Raw genomic sequence first — 17,358 nt, forward strand, 5'->3', positions numbered from 1 at the left:
AGTCCATAAAGTGGAAGGTTTTTTTTTAGATATGAATTAACATAGGATTTAATAGCAATATGCCTCAAATTATAGTGATTATATGATTAGTTCTAGAACCCTTTAGGTAAACTTTTAAAATATTCCTTAAAATTTTTATGGACTTTTGAAATGGATTCTTTAGTATAGTCTTTTTTTAAGTGTTGTCCAATGGTTCTAGATTTTACAAGGGTATTCAGTTGTGTGTTAATTATATTAATGATGCCATAATCAAGTTTCAAACCAATATAACTGAAAAATATCTTCTCCGAGAATTTGAAATCATCTCGAAGTTTTACCTCCAGTGTCTTTGGCAGTTCTCTATGGGACAGACATTCACAGGCCACTCATTAAAGAAGAAAGGAAAGCATAGGATTAGGTGAAACAGTGAGTGCCTCTTCAAGTCTCTAAATATCAAAGCCTTGTTTGAATGCTGATCAAGAATAAGGTCTTTTGCATGCTGCTTCTGGGTAGGGAGGTTCCTGTCTCATGGGCTCGCCAGGGAGATCTTTCATCAGAGATATTGTCAGCTGCAACTCTGACAGCAGTTAACATCGCTTTAGCTCTTGTCACTATTTCATTTTGTCAGCTGGCTCACTCTGCTCTGTCCCTCACACTAGAAATAATGTACTTACCAATGCGAACTGTTTCTTTCTCTATTTTGTTCTCACTCAGGAGCCCCAAACTACTGTAATCCACAACCCTGATGGAAACAAGGTATTCAGAAAGAATCAACATCATCTTGCTTTAACAAGACTATACATCTCATCAGCTATTCAAAAAAATTAATTCATTATCTAAAAATAGGGAAGAAAATTCTAACCATTTTCTACCACACTTCCTTTTGGGCCTAATTTGTCTATAACTGTGGACATACTTCTTGCAAATAAAAATGAATGATATCTCGAAAGAGAAACTAATGTTCCCATGAGTCAATAAAAGTCAGGCTAAACGTGAATGAAGTCTTTATGTCAAGATGACTGTGTGTCTTAAGCAATTCCATCTGGTCACTTTTTTTTTCCCCAAGACTTTGTGCTTTGTACTGTAAATATATTGTGCATGGTATTTTAGAATTTCTGGCAATATCATTCCATTGTCTTAAAAAATATCAACTTGACTTCATAGGTTTTTTTTTTTTTTTTACTTTAGTGTTACTTTTGAGTTTTATTCTATTCTGTTGTCAGAGTGGGTTGTTTTTGTTTTTATTGTTTGTTTCTTAATTCCCTGTTGGTGGTGATGATGTTGTTGTTGTTATTGTTGTTGTTATTTGGCATGAATTTGAGGAGAATCAGGGAGTTTCACTTTTTGTGCAATATGTCTGTTGTTGAGTAATACATATTCCAGTAACAGGGGTTTAACTACTTAGCCTGAAAGAAGACTAATTGTTTCCTATACATTATAAATTATTTGTATAGCATGTTAACTAAATAACAGCACTAGCATATATGTCTATAGGATGAAAGACCTTTTCTGAATTTATTCCATGTGTCCAATTTATTACTTTTCATACATTATTATATCTCTAAGGGAAGAAAAAAAATACTGAACTTTTCTCAAATACTAGATATAGTCATACATCTTCTCCATGCTCTTATCAATGATGTTTAAGACTTAGAAAGCACATTTTATCTTAAGACTTAGAAAACACATTTCCTCTCTGGTTTAACATGTAGTTGATCAATATTAAAACCATTAAAGTAAAAAACATGAAGTGTTATGTTCTTTAATATGAGATTTATTTTATAGTCATGACACTGCAAATGGTCTAGGTCCCGAAAAGCCTTGAGGTAGTCAGGACCATCACATATGAGAACAATTTTTTTAATAGCATTAGCCAATGAAACGCCGAGCATAACAGCTGGAATGGACACTTCAGTAGTTCTAGCTATATCATTTGTAAGAGTTACTGCATGATATTTCTTGCTTACATGAATTAGTTTAATTTTACAGTGCATGGGTTTACCTTCATTTACAGCTTAAATTTGAATACTAGGTCACATTAAGAAATGCATGAAGATTCATTTCTTTGGTTTTGTGTGTATGGAGACTCTGGGTACACCTTTAATTAGTTTTTCCATTGGTTTAAATATTATATATGATATTTATATAAATTTATCACCTTTTGGAATACTGAATCTCTAAAATGACACTGGCTGGTGTTTACATTATTTTCCAGAATCTGTTTTCCATTACTGAGCTATTGACTGGAAGTTTGTTTCCAGTTATTTTTGGCTCTAGCATTTAAATCATTCCAAGTAGAAAACATGTCTTTCTTATGAATATTGCAAAATGTATTTGCTAGAAAATATTTTATTCATACATTATTAATGAACACATTTATCATACCATTTTAAGAAGTATATCTTAATTCTGGCAGTTATAGTGTATTTTTAAGTGTGCTTAACAATCTTCCACTTAATTTGTAGTTTTACAAAGAAAGAACTTTGTCTTTTTATTATGGAAGTAGGTTTCTTATCAATAACAGCCAGTTTCTAATTTTGAAAAGAATGAAAAAAGTCTAATTGTCCTTGAAAGTAAATTATTCATTATAATTCCATTGTGCTGAGGACAAACATGAAAATTCTTCTGAAAAGTACTTTCAGCATATCTCAACTTAACCCCCTTAGCTTCTTCATCAAATGATGCAGTGAAATCCTTTCTCTCCTTATAAAGGAGTAAAGCATACAGGCCTTAACATAGTGCCTGACACAAAGAAGGTACTCTTATTGGTTAATTAATTGGGAATAAAATTTTTTTCTATTTTAAGTTTCAAATTCATTCGGCTAACATATTCAACTGCTTGTAAACACACAGAAAAAGCAAACCTTATAGGGCACTGTAACACAAAACACATCCTTACACAGTTTTTAAGGCTAACTGCATACTTCCGCTGCTTCTACAAATCACCTGGATTTATACAGCTTCGGAGATTAGGCAACCAGAGTACTCCCTGTTTGAAATGTTTGCAGCATCAGACATTTTATTTCTGTTAAAAACCACTTAATGTGTTTGTCCATTTGCATGTCAGCATATGCACATAGCCTGCTGAAGAATTTTGCATGATATGTATGTCACTAGCCAATTTTTAAAGATGAAATCAAACTATTCATTGCGTGCAACCTAAAAATGTGTTTTCTTCTCATCAGGAGTCAACTGAGAGTTCAAATACAACAATTGAGGATGAAGATGTGAAAGGTATGATTTAACCAGAAATGGAAAATCCTAACTCAGAGCTTCATATATATATACATGAAAAAAAAAAGTGCTTCAAATAACTAATAAGTTTAGGAAGTAGGCCTATCCTAAAACACAAAAATATTTTATTTATGAGTAAAAAAATATTTTTATAAGTACATAATTATTTCAACAATATGTTACTTTTGTCATTTTTCCCACATATTCTTTTGTATATTTTGAACTGTAGACATGTAGCATATTCTAGCACATTGCAGTAATGACAACTAATAATGAGTTGCTAGTTATAGGAACATAACAAATTGTAAATTTGTCAGTCAAAAAGTAATATAAAATGTATTCCCATTGGGTACATTCATAAAACTTATCTGGAAAACAATTTATATTCAAGGATACAGTATAAAAATAACTTTTTAACTTTTAGTCATCTCAAGTAAGTATCAGTAGAATTTTCTATTTGGCCGCCTTTTTATCCTAGTTTTTTGTGTACATTCCAAAGATATTTTTGACCTCCATTCACTTTGGTTGCCAAGGTTTTTTTAGCTACGTGTATGAGTCATTGGTAGTGTTTCTACAGACATCTTCTCAGTGCCCCTGCACACATATACTGAACACACATTTGCAGTTAGGTCACCTCCTTTGGCCACATCACTATTTTAGAAGTATTACTTTTGTATTAATTGCATTTGCAGTTTTATGTTGTTTTTGTAATTCATTGTATATAACTAAAATCTCTATAGACCAGTTATCTAGAAGACATTCTGACAAACAGCGGTAACAGTAGGATTTGAAACAGAAATATTAAAGGAAACGAAATATAAATTGGGAGCAATGATCCATAAATTAATTAAACCTCATCTGAAAAGATTACTTACCTAATAGTATCACCATAAGCTTTAATTCTAAAGGTAGCATTAATACGATAAAGTCTTGAAAAGTTGTATTCATGTTTTAGAATAAAGGACTTGGAAATTCTCAGGTCAAGGAGACATGGGGTCAATTTAGAGAATAAAAATGGCTATAGATCACAACTTGCCAGTCAGCTCTGCTGACTTTTTCCTTTTTGTGTGAATAGAACAGCTGATGCTATTAAAGTGTACTCTCTATTTATATAACTAAGCACACTGACCTAACTCTGCTAGAGGTAGTCAGTCATTATTTTTTACAGTGGAAAGGTAGATAGCTGTGTCAAGAATTTTATTTAGTAGCTCTATTCATCTCACTCTTTCACTTAAGCTAAAATTTGAACTGAAGTAGTTTGATGAATCATTTATACCAGTCATATTAGATTGAAATATCTTTTTTTTTTTAGCCAAATAAATAGATAAGCCATTTAGCTTTCCCAGTGATTCAGGAAGCATTATCTTTGTATTTTGGATTCATTAGCTCTTTAAGCTAAGCTAAATGTTTCATATGAATTTTTACATTCTTCCCTTGAGCATGACTAAGAAAACTTGTTCATTGTCCACTGGAGAAACTGAATCTTTAAATAACTAAATAAAATTAGGAGAATACTAGCACCTCACTATATGCACTTCATCTGCACGTGATCATGAGAAGGGTTTTATTAAGTGGTCTTTCTCACCTGACTTTGGCATTCAGCTGTACTAAGTATTGGTTCAGGATCATTGTTATTAATCTATGTAAATATTAATGTATAAACAGAGTTCCTGTCAGTGTTACCTTGTAGTTTGTAATTTCTTTTTAATAAAATGAAATAATAATGTCAGTTCTTAGAAAACAGTTCTCCAATTCAAATCATAACAATGATATGGGTTTCATCTTGCCTCTGGGATTTCATAAATTGAGATAGTATTTGTATTATAGATACATTGAGTCTATATACAACAAGTATTAGATAAATTCAGCAGCATATTGAGATCAAAAGAAATGTCCAGTTGCTCGTTTAACCCAAAGTGCTTTGGTTTATTCCCTTAATAAATGCATTATTTAAGTTTCTGCTTAATTTTACTGGTGTAGATCTGGCCAAAAATGTCATAGCCATACCTCATTAGGACTCATTTGTGTTCTCTATAAGACCCAGACAGCCTTTTGTAGACTAACCCTTTTAATATTGAATGATATCAGAAACCTTTAAGACTAGAAGACACTTTGAAAGATTGCCTAGGTGCCATCATTTTTACTGGGGCAAGTGGTACATAAAATGGTCTTAAATGATTTGAAATTATTTATTATGCTGATTATCTGTGTGAGAATCTCTCCATTTATCAGTGCGTGGTCCTCAAGAAAGACCCTATATGTGAATAATTATGCTGTCTCATTTTTACTTTAGAATCTCTGTGGCTCTCAGTAGCTTGGTAGGGAATGTGTTTATTGTCCAGTTCTGTTGAAACCCAAATTTACTCATATCTAACATCTTATAACTAACATCCAAGAACTCACAAATACTATCAGTTAAATAATCTGACCAAAACTGTATCCTATCTACAAAGCCATGTCATATCTACAAAATTGTGTGTCTTCCACACACATACTTTTCAACCTTCTCTTTTCTGTAGACAACATTGTTATCAGTGAGACACCACACTTGTTGACATATTCTTAAAGGCATGCCCCCATACATACTTCTGCATGCGAGCATATGTTCTACCCATTGCTGCTGGCTGCCTCGGATATAGTGCATCTAACACCAGCACCTAGACGTACGTTGTTTTATGATGGCACATGATTCCTTGAATAGCATGTCACGTGCCTCCCATGCCAAGGCAGTGCACATTCTGCCCCATCCCCAAGGACTAACTGGCAGGGACAGCTTCTGTGTCCTCTCCAATGTAAAGAAACATGGAGTTGCTGGAGGAGGGGATTAAACACTGTGGTGACCTGGTCAAAGGAAGAAATGAGGTAAACTAACAACAGAGTTTTTCTTTCTGGCCTCTTTGAGTGGGAAAAGGCAGACAGGCCAGCTGTTCTCAAAGATAAAAGAAAGCAAAAGTAGTCAGAGATTAATGGTTCTTCAGTCTGGAGCACCTTAGAGAGCCAAGATTTAAAGGCCCATTTTTCTTCAGCTCTTCTTACTAGTTTCCATTGAGAAATCATGGCCCTAGTCTGTGTAATACTTTTGAATTGTGTCTAGGCTGTTTCTTCATTCAGCAAATATTTATTGAATCCCTTCTGTTTACCTAAGTTCCGCGTGCTTCTCTTTGTGAACTAGTCGTGTTCAAGAGATTTGAATGTGTCAAAATGCTGCTTCCTACCCTTTATATGAATCTTGTTGTGCTATAATGTAGGCCCATTTATCTTCCTTAATACAATAGCTATCAGGAAAAATTAGTGAAACCCAACATAAATGCATGTTTTATCCAAAAAAAAAAAAAAACTCAATGAAACCCAGGAAAAAAGTGAGACCCAAGATAAATATATTTTTAAAATCTAAAAGTTATTTTATTTCCTTTTTCTTAAATACCTTCAACATTTAGCTCTAACCACATTTTCCTTCCCAAGCTCATAATCATCCTAAGGGACTTGAATTGTTTTACAACTCTTCTTTCTAAAAAGCTTCCAGAGTTCATTGTTTTCTTTCTCCAAGGCAATGTGTTAACACCCTAGTGTTGACCTTTTGAGCAACTTTCTAATTTTGTTCTGTGTTTAAAACCAAATATCTCTGATGCTATGTGAGGAAACTCAGCAGCAAACTCAGTGTCATGGAGAGTTACTAATAGTTTAAAAGCAAATGGGAGTCTGGGAGTGGTGGCTCACACCTGTAATCCCAGCACTTTGGCAGGCTGAGGCAGGCGGATCCCTTGAGGTCGGGAGTCCAAGACTAGCCTGACCGACATGGTGAAACCCTGTCTCCACTAAAAATACAAAAATTAGCTGGGCACGGTGGTACGCACCTGTAATCCCAGCAACTCGGGAGGCTGAGGCATGAGAATCACTTGAACCTGGTGGGTGGAGAATTGCAGTGAGCCGGGATTGTGCCACTGAACTCCGGCCTAGGTAACAGAGTGAGACTTTGCTTTAAAAAAAAAAAAAAAAAGCCAGTAGCAGTGGCTCACACCTGTAATCCCAGCACTTTGGGAGGCCCAGGCAGGCGGATCACAAGGTCGGGAGATCGAGACCATCCTGGCTAATATGGTAAAACCCCATCTCTACTAAAAATACAAACAATTAGCCGGACGTGGTGGCAGGCACCTGTAGTCCCAGCTACTTGAGCGGCTGAGGCAGGAGAATGGCGTGAACCCAAGAGGCAGAGCTTGCAGTGAGCCGAGATCGCGCCACTGCGCTCCAGCCTGGGTGACAAGCGAGACTTCGTCTCAAAAAAAAAAAAAAGCGAATGGGAGTCCTAACAAAGCATAATTGCCATCATGGAAGCACTGTAGTAACAACTGCCTATCCTATACTAGGAAAAAAAGTTTTCTCCTTACAGCTAACTAGTGTTTTCAAAATACACAATTCTTTAGGCCAAAAATTATTTAAATAGGCATTTCCATTTTTAATCCATTTCCAGTAAAACAGTTACTTCCATTAATTTAAGGTGTTATCAAACAGCTGTCATCATTAGCTCTTAATTAGCAGTTGACAGTACAAACCGCACTCTTCGCCAGGAATGTGGGTGTGCCTAGAGTCAGTGATGTGTAGCAGGAGTTCTTTCCACACTGTATACATTTGAAGACTGCCCTTTGGTTTGTGGCTGTAGCCACAGTTTGCAGAACCTGTCGCTGTAAGCCACAATGCCTCTCCGCCTCATAACCCGTCCAGCACCATTGTTCAGAGTCACCTACTTCCTTCTAATGGGTGTGTGTCCATATGGTCCATCTGCTGCTGTTTCCCAGCATTCCTGTGCAGCACCTGTTGAAGTTGGGCTCCTGTATGTCTTTGTGTCATTTCTGTCACCATCCTGTTTCCAGTATCTCACTTCAGCTCACCATTCACCACGAGCTTGGATCTCTTGCTGTATTTCATCCTTCTTACAGATCTAGGAAAGTGGAGCCCTTTACAACAGGCAGAATCTATGGCTATGAGACTGTGTGTAGAGAATTCATCCTGCTTGAATTCCTTTTTCCTTTTCCTGATTACTAGGTAGTAGTAACGAGGATGTTTGCAAAAGGCTCAATTAAGGACAAGGTTGTTGGCACCCTTATTACTTGAATGGTGATTCGTATTTGATGACACCTGGATATCGTGGTCTAAGCTAATTTATAGAATCACTTGATTAATGAGCTATCTGTGTGTGTCTTCTATAAATATGTACATTAGTGAATAGTATGATGACTGATTACCCAGATTCAACTATTCTTAAGTTCTGTTTGATCTATGAAAACCTTCTTTTCTGTGTGGGATTTCCTAAGGCAGATGATCTCATTATACTGATCTTCTTCGTATCTACATGTAATTTGTATTTTAGGACTTGTCTTGCATACATTTCTCATTTCCAGAAAATCTGCAAATTAAGAAAATCTTGGGTATTTTATTGAGGGACTTTTGATAATTGTGTCATTCCATTAGGTTAAAAGTGTCTTAGAGGAAACTGTAGTGTATAATAACTTCTTTCAGGTTTCTAATCCAAAATTTGATTTTACAACAAGTTTATTTAGAAAAATTACTGTCTGCATATACTCCCTGCTGATTTTTTAAGTGTTGTATCAGAATTAGTAACTTATAGGACTGATGGCAAATTTATTCTATGCCACCACAAATGTAACACAGTTTCATTGTCTCTATTTTTGTATATTTCTTCTATTTTACCTCTATACTCAATTTTTCTCTTTATTCTTGGCCTCCTGTCATGTTATCCTAAGTTTTTCAGTGATAATCTCAAGCTTGTTTAGCTCTGCTGACAAAATACAGGGTCAGACTGTTGCCAACCCCATTTGAAAACAAGGTCCAAAATCAAGACAAATGGAACCAACAAACAAAAACATGTAACTTCTCATTTTAACGTAAGGAAAACGTCAGCTCACTCTATATTAATAAAGTTTATCTGCTCAAAATTTCTATAAATAGCTTTTCTTGTGAGTTTGTGAAACCCTGTAATGAGTTTTAGAAATATCCACAGCAAAAATAATGTAGCATTATTTTATAAAATACTGCATAAACTCTAAAGACATGTATATGTTGTAAGATTTCTTCCATCAGATTCTAAACTTTGATTAAGCTATCAGTTTTAAAAAATAAATAAATAAATAAATAAATAAAGTAATAGCCCATAGGCCAGAGATCCGTATCATTGAAAACTTTTGTTTTCTCTGTCATAAACACTTTGAAGAGGGATGAGAAAGGTTATAAAATCAGACAAGGATAGAGTGATAGAACTCCCTTCAAACCCCACACCCTTCAAAGTAGAGATCTTCATTGCCCACCCAGTGACTCTTCTGAGGAAATAAGAAATAAGAAGGAAATAAGAAACTAAGTCTTTCTGCTTAGTTTAACTTGCCACCAAAAGAAAAGTAGGTGACAAATCTCAAAGCATGTGAGATGAGGTTTAATTCCAAAAATCCCCTCATCGGCTTTTCCTGTGTTCTTTGCCCTCCTCTTTTTACAGAGACCGAGAAAGAGACAAGAACTACCAGCTTGAGTGATGCCATTGAACAGTTAACAGATTATTTCACTTCTTTTAAATCTACTAACAGTATTAGTCTCATTTTACACACGAAGAAACTGAGACTCAGAGAGATCAAAATTATTTGCCCAAGGTCAAAATTTCAGTTAGTAGCAGGGTCAATATTTATTTAGGTCATATGACTCCAAAATGCAAGCTCTTTTTTAAAAATTGTGTTTTACGGCTTTATTGAGTTATAATTGGCATACAATAAGCCGCCTGTTTAAAAATTTACAATTTGATAAATGTTGACTATGTATACACCCATGAAACCATCTTCATAATCAAGATAAAGAGCACAATCATGACACCCAAGAATTTCCTTATGCTCTGTGCCCAGGCCACTACTGATCTAATTTTTTTCACTGAGATGACTTTGCATTTCCTGGAATCCTATATAAGTAGAATCACACAGTATATATTTTGTTTGTCTTTTTTATACAGCTGATTTATTTTGAGATTTATTTATATTGTTGCATGTATTGATAGTTGCTTTTGATTGGAGAATCATATTCCATTATATGAATGGATCATAATTTGTTTATCTTTTCACATGTTGATAGTCATTTGGGTTGGTTAAAGTTTGGGGCATTAAAATAAAGCTGCTTTAAACATTTGAGTGCAAAAAAAAAAAAAAAAGCTATCAGTTTTTAAACTCTGAATTCACCTTAAGAATTAACTTTAAGAATTCAGAGTTTAAAAATCTAACATTTACCAGCTTATACCTACTGTTCCATTATCGGAACGCTAAGCATGTCGGAGTTATTTATTTCCTACTGCTCAAGGTCATCACCAAGGTCTGGTTTTCCACTCATGCAAAAATTCAAAAAATCGCATCCTCCAGCATAAATGGGTTAACTATTCATAGATATTACTTTATGTGGGAGTTAAAAATATAAGAGGTAATCAGACTCACACTTTGTGTAATCAAAAATTTCATAGTTATCCAAATATGATTTACTTTATAATATAGTTACATAAATGTTGATTGTAAAACTTCCTCATTTTTGTTCATATATCTATTTTTTCCCATTACCTAATAAAAATCGTCCTATTTAATAAGCTACTAAATCTAAGGTTTGTGTAAAATTTTAAAATATTACTCCTTCTATCTTCTTTATCTTTTCAGATTATGGCTTTATCACTTTTTTTAAGTGATATAAAATATAAAATGTCAGCAAGTATCTGATTTGAATCTGAAATCTATACTGTTTCTAGTTCTAACCTTTATCTAACTTGCTTTGAGCAAGTTGCATAACTTCCCTGTGGCTCAGGTTTCCTCATAACAGCAGAATTTAGATATTAAAATCAATAATACAGACTTTTAAGCTCTTTTTCTACTCTACTGTGATGCAATACTATTAATAGATTGCTGTAAGATCTCTTCTATTTTAAAAAATATATAAAATGATACATTCTAAGATAATACATATTATTATAAAACAATTAGATGTTAATAATATAAGCTATTCAAGCAGTCATAGAAAGACATTTAACTCAAAGTTGAAAGAAACTACGTTGCTGCAGTTTTAGGAAATCTTATTAAAATTGGGAAAAAATGATGTTCACTAACCTGAATATCCAAAATGTTATCAATAGCACTATAAGACTATAAAGTTACCACTTTAAATACATTCCAGTGAGAATTATTATGAGGTCAAATTTTATGTTTCTAAAGTTTCCATACAAAATTTCTTTAATTTCTAAAATTAAATTAATATTTGAGCTCATTCATTTCTGTATAGAAGTTAAATCCTAATTATTTGCTATGTTTTCATTAACTATGAATTTTATGTAATTCTGAAATTATTTATTAGAATAAAATAATTGCTTGAGTTAAATAATGTCTCCTTTGCTGAGTTTGTATTATTTTATACCACTAAATATATCTATAAATTATGTGAAGTTATTTGTCTATATCATGATTCTTTTTGTGAGGAAGTGGAGTGGCGCTAATTTTATTTTCTGCTATGGATTTCTGCTATAACCCCCTTGATTTGGTCAGGAGGAATTAGGTCTAAAATATTTAAGAAATTAATCTTAATCCTGTGCAATTTTAATATTCCACCAGGTTACAGGTGATTTTATTTCAGGCTAATATGATACATGAAAAAGTAAGATATTAGCAAGTAAAAGCAGAGAAGGCATTATTCAGTGAGGAGCTTAATGAAAGAGCCTGTGTAGAAATAAAGAATTTTTATTTCTCACATCTGAAACAGTGGTATTTTCATTTTTCAATTTAGTGCAACAAATATTTTATGAACACCTGTAATGTATAGTATTCTAACTAGACTACAGAAGATTTAGAAAAGAAAGATGATTCTGCAAGATAATGTTGCAGGCAAAGACACAAATGATTGAGAGAGTTTCAAATGGACTGTGCTAATTCTGAGTGGATTATGGGGACTGTATTCTAGCATAAATCAATGGAGAGTGACTAAACTACAATAGTTGTATTCAGTCCAGGGAGGGAAACTCAACAAGGCTGCTTTCCTAAACATCTCCAAGCTTTGTTGTTATATTAAAAAATAATTTAACAGCATTGGCTATCATGTAAGTATAACATTAGGAAACAGAGATTGGGTATAAGGAAAACATAAACATGTCAAGGATTTAGGCTTAATATTATTGTACTTGGAGGTATTTTTGGCCATAAGGTAATAATGCAATTGATGTATTGGATAGGTGTAATGGCACACATTTTCTGTCTGTATCTTTGCTGTGAGTTTTCCTTTCCAAAGTTCTGTAATATATTAAAACTGAAATATTAAGTTTTCTTAATAGTTCTGAGGTAAGAAAAGATTATAATCACCTGAGCACAGTGACTCATACCTGTAATCCCAACATTTTGGGATGCTGAAGCCAGAGGATCTTTTGAGGCCAGGAGTTTGAGACCAGCCTCAGCAATATAACAAGACCCCATCTCTACAAAAAAAAGAATTTATAAAAATTAGTTAGGCATGGTGGCACACACATGTATACTCGAGAGGCTGAGGCAAGAGGAGGCCAGAAATTCAATACCACAGCGAGCTATGACTACACTACTGCACTCCCTCCAGCCTGGATGACAGAGCTAGACACTGTCTCTTAAAAAAAAAAAAAAAAAATCAAAGGAGGAACTACTTAATCTCTTTTTTGTGACTTTCTTCTGAAAATTGAGTTTATAGAAAGCTGGTCTAACCTGAGAGAGTTCATTCACTTTCCATATCTCTTCACCAATGGTCATTCTGAAAGGACTTCTCAAAGATATAACTCCTGAACTTAGCTTTAAAGGGGAAGGTACTATTAACCAGGTGAAGAAGGTGCGAGAGGAGAAACATTCCCAATAGAAGGCACAGAAACAAAGCACGGTATATCTGAGGTATTGCAGGCAGTCAGGATATTACTGAAGAGTGAAATGCAAGTTGGAGAGTGGTAGCAGATCAAGCTTGAGAGGAGGGAAGGTGCTAGTTATGGGAGCATTGAGCCATATGAAGGAGCTTGAGCTGACCTAATATTAAGAGATGAGAGGCATACATCACAGACAAGGATGATTCTGCAAGATAATGTACCAAGCACCTGAGGAATATCAGGAAGTTTTAAGCAGAGGAAAGATGTGGTAAGATGTCCATAGGTAGAACACTCTGGTGATTCTGTGGCATATGCATTTGCAGGCTATAAGACCAAAGATGGTAAGACCAGTTTTAAGACTATGTCTAAAGGGAGATACATGGTCAAGGGAGGGTTGTTTTGTTTTGTTTATGTTTTAGGATGAATGAGTCTAGATCAAGTTTGTAGGCTAATGATAAAGGACAAGTAGGAATGAAGAAATTTGCTGTTCATTTTTACATTTATTTAGTAAGTTACTCTTTCAGCAAATATTTAGTGAGGGACTACTAGGTGCCAAGCCCTGTTAAAAGCACTGGATATTCAGAGGCAACAGCATAGATAGGATTTCAATTTTCACGAAAGTTAGATTTTAGTGGGCAGAAATAGCTAATAAACAAGGCTCATAGTTTGTACCAAAGACTTACCCTTGGGATAAAAATGATCACAGAGTAGCTAAAGACTTTACCTTACATTGTCCTGATAAAAACTCCATCTGTTAAGTAGGTCTTATTAACTCAGTCTTTCAAAAGACCAATCTGAAGGTTAGAGAGGTTAAATCATATAACCACTAAGTGCTTTAACAGAAGTTGGGATCATGCTTTGAACCACTGCATTGAACCACTTGGGGATTTATGAAATCCCTCAGCGCTCACATTACTCCAATATTATATCCTATGCATTTAATAATATGTAAAAGTATTCCAGAAAGGTTAGTGGCAAAGGCACTTGCCAGGGAGGTTTTCTATCAAGCATGAAGACTTCCAAGTTAGGTAGCACAGTCTAATCTTACATCTGCAGGAATCATCTTTTGCTCCTGGGATCAGGTGTGAGGCACTAAATAATGAGGAAATGATGAAACGTAATTCAGGATAATAGCTTATCTTTTGTAAAGAGCCCCCAAAGAACCTTAAAGCCATTGCTACTTAAACAGTTTAGCTGTAAGGCTATAAAGGAATGTGTTGACTTGATTGGTAACAGCATATTATTTGTCAGTTTTTGTGAAGTTAATTCTACTGAATAGAACCAATTGGTGTCTTGCATTTATATATAAAATGCTGTACCACTGTATTTGTAAAACACTTTACCACTATGTTTTAGGGCTTTTTTTTTTTTTTTTTAAATCTCATTTACTCTGTACAGCAAGCTTGTAAAATCAAGAAATACAATAAAGAAGGGACTGAGGACATTGCAACTATGTAGCTATAAGCATAGATCTGGAATCATATTAGCCCTAATGGCCTCTTTTCAGAGAAGACCAAGCACTTTGACAGGAATTAGGGATCTAGACTCATTGTTAGAGAGAGACAGAGATATTTTAAAGCTATTCCTGGACTAGTCATCTAAGAGAAGTGGGAAAAGGACTGTAAATTGCTCTTTAGAAATTAGACACTGGGTTACTAAATTCCATGGCTGGGTAGAAGGGATGAGGCTTGTGAATATCACAATGGAACCAGGACCCAGGATGGGAGTGGGTAAGAAAGGGAAGTTTGGATAGAATGGGTATTTAGGGAAACGCTTTTTGAGTAAAAAGTGTAATTTTAAACAAGTCTATAATTAAATTATTTGTTTCAGAATGCCCTACAGATTTCATGTTTCTCTCAGTATCTTCCCTAACTAACACAAAATTCAGATTCTTAGTAAAATATCCATAAAGTGACTGATTACTTGACATAACCAATTATTGCTTATATGGAAACAGACATTCTCATAGATGCCCCCTTTTTTCATTTGAATAAAAATTGGGAATTTTATTTTCACCTTCCACATTAGTTCCCTTATGTATTTCTGCTTTTGATTTTGACCTTTTACTGTTTTCTGATTTTTTTATTTTTTAGAGACACGGTCTCTCTCTGTCATCCAGGCTGGAGTGCAATGGCTAAAACAAGAAATAATATGTGCATTAAAAAAATAAATATGGCCAGGCACGGTGGCTCACGCTTGTAATCCCAGCACTTTGGGAGGCCGAGGCGGGCAGATCACCTAAGGTCCGGAGTTCAAGACCAACCTGGCCAACGTGGTGAAACGCTGTCTCTACTAAAAATACAAAAATTAGCCGGGCATGGTGGCGCATGCTTGTAATCCCAACTACTCGGGAGGCTGAGGCAAGAGAATCGCTTGAATCCAGGAGACAGAGGTTGAAGTGAGCCGAGATCGTGCCACTGCACTACAGCTTGGGCTACAAAAGCAAAACTCTGTATCAAAAAAAAAAAAAAAGAAAAGAAAGAAAAAGAAAGAAGCATAAGGATATAGCTGCTGTCATATGTGAACAAACACAGAATGCTTCAGATGCATGTAACATAGGTAATGCCTAACTAAGAGACCTCTATTTGAAATACTTGGATTCATTCATTTAAAAAAAAGAAAAAGACTGAGCACCTTCTATGTGCTGAATGTAGTAAAATAAACTGAGGTTAAAAAGGCTTAACGTTTCCCTAAGGGAGTTTTTAGACTTATAGTATCCTCTTCAATGAAATTATGTCTGCTAGTGTATTTCCCCAGTGAATGCCTATTTTTTGCATTAAAATTTTATTATATGTTAAATAAAGTTTCTTCCAGAGTACATGAATGGATAAAATATCTTGCCTTTGAAACTCAGTGAATTAGGTAGTCCATCTTTATTTCTTTTAAAATGGAATAGTGTAACATTTTTCCCTTGGCCAATGTTGTTGAGCAGAATTTGCCAATCCATCATATGAAAGTGAGCAACATGTTTAGTACAAAAAGACTGATTTAAGTATTGGGATTGCTATGATTTATCTTACTGTGAGGAAACTAACTTCTCTGCCAAAGCTATATTATCCCACTGATTACATAGATGTGACTACTTCAGTATCCAAAGGAAATTCTTTGCAATATGCAAATACCCTTGGATGTTTGATTTCTTCTCTTTAGATTAGAACAAAATTTAAAAACTGTAATGAGGTGTGAACATTTCCAAACTACTCAATTGCATTTTCTTTAAAAACAAATATAAAACCTCTCTATACAACTATTTTATTTTTTATATAAAATATAGATTAAGTTATATTTTTAAATGTCACCTCCAAAGAACATTTCTCTTTAATTTCTCCTCGCTTCTGTAGTACTATCAGTGCAGTCTGCATTACTGCATTACTCATTGCTTTACTCCTGTATAGTATGTCTCAACCATTTTTAATGTGTTTGTGTTCAAATGCATCTAAGAAAACTGAATTGATATGACTATGTTTTATTCTAGTGCTTTTAACACACCTTCATCGTCATCCTTAGTCTTTCTTTGTCTCCTTAGTTTCTTCTTATTTCTTTGTCTCCTTAGTTTTGCTTATACCCCACCTGCAGTCTCAGAAAATCCTACTAGTTTATCCTTCAAAATGCACAATTTTTTTTTGGGAATTGACTACTGCTCACCAACTCCATTGCCATCACTCTGATTTAAGATATAATCATCTTTTGCTAACACTATTGACATAGCTTCTTAGCCGTTGACCTGCTTCTGCTTACAGTCTATTCTCAACAGAGAATAGAGTTACACTTTCAAAAATATATTAGATCATGTGCTGCTCTTGCTCTGTATTCTCCAGTGGCTGCCAAAGCCATCGGAATCTATTAAAAGACCTGCCATGACCAGGGCCCCTTCAGACATGCCTTGCCTTGCCATCTGACTTAATGTCCTATTATATGTGCATCAGGAACACTTTCTGAAATGTATCAAGCAGGTTCCTGCCACAGGGCCTTTGCACTTACTATTCCACCCCTGGTATGTCCTGATACACATTTCCATGTGGCTTACTGCCCTTTCTCTTTTTAAGTCTCTGACCAAATGTTATCAAATGTTACCCTCTCTGTGAGATCTTTGACTACCCTATTTTAAATTACATCCCTCCAGACCGCACATGGTGGCTCATGCCTGTAATCCCAGCACTTTGGGATGCAGGCAGGTCACTTGAGGTCAGGAGTTTGAGACCAACCTGGCCAACATGACAAAACCCCATCTCTACTAAAAATACAAAAAATTAGCC

The 17,358-nt window shown here is 34.8% G+C and overlaps 1 protein-coding gene across 47 annotated transcripts in view; it reads left to right on the forward strand.

Annotated features, from left to right (window-relative positions):
• LOC105486221 (calcium/calmodulin dependent protein kinase II delta) overlaps positions 1-17,358 on the forward strand; it is a 310,220-nt gene that overhangs the window by 263,346 nt on the left and 29,516 nt on the right. For 32 of the 47 annotated variants that reach the window (XM_071093114.1, XM_071093115.1, XM_024794219.2 and 29 more), the window contains 2 exons: positions 694-735; positions 3,165-3,213. In XM_071093114.1, coding sequence (XP_070949215.1) covers positions 694-735; positions 3,165-3,213 — 91 coding nt within the window. The remainder of the gene's footprint in view (positions 1-693; positions 736-3,164; positions 3,214-17,358) is intronic. The other 15 variants (XM_011748952.3, XM_011748948.3, XM_024794234.2 and 12 more) reach the window with 1 other exon arrangement.

This window comes from Macaca nemestrina, chromosome 3 (genome assembly GCF_043159975.1).
Source record: "Macaca nemestrina isolate mMacNem1 chromosome 3, mMacNem.hap1, whole genome shotgun sequence".
Lineage (NCBI taxonomy): Eukaryota > Metazoa > Chordata > Mammalia > Primates > Cercopithecidae > Macaca > Macaca nemestrina.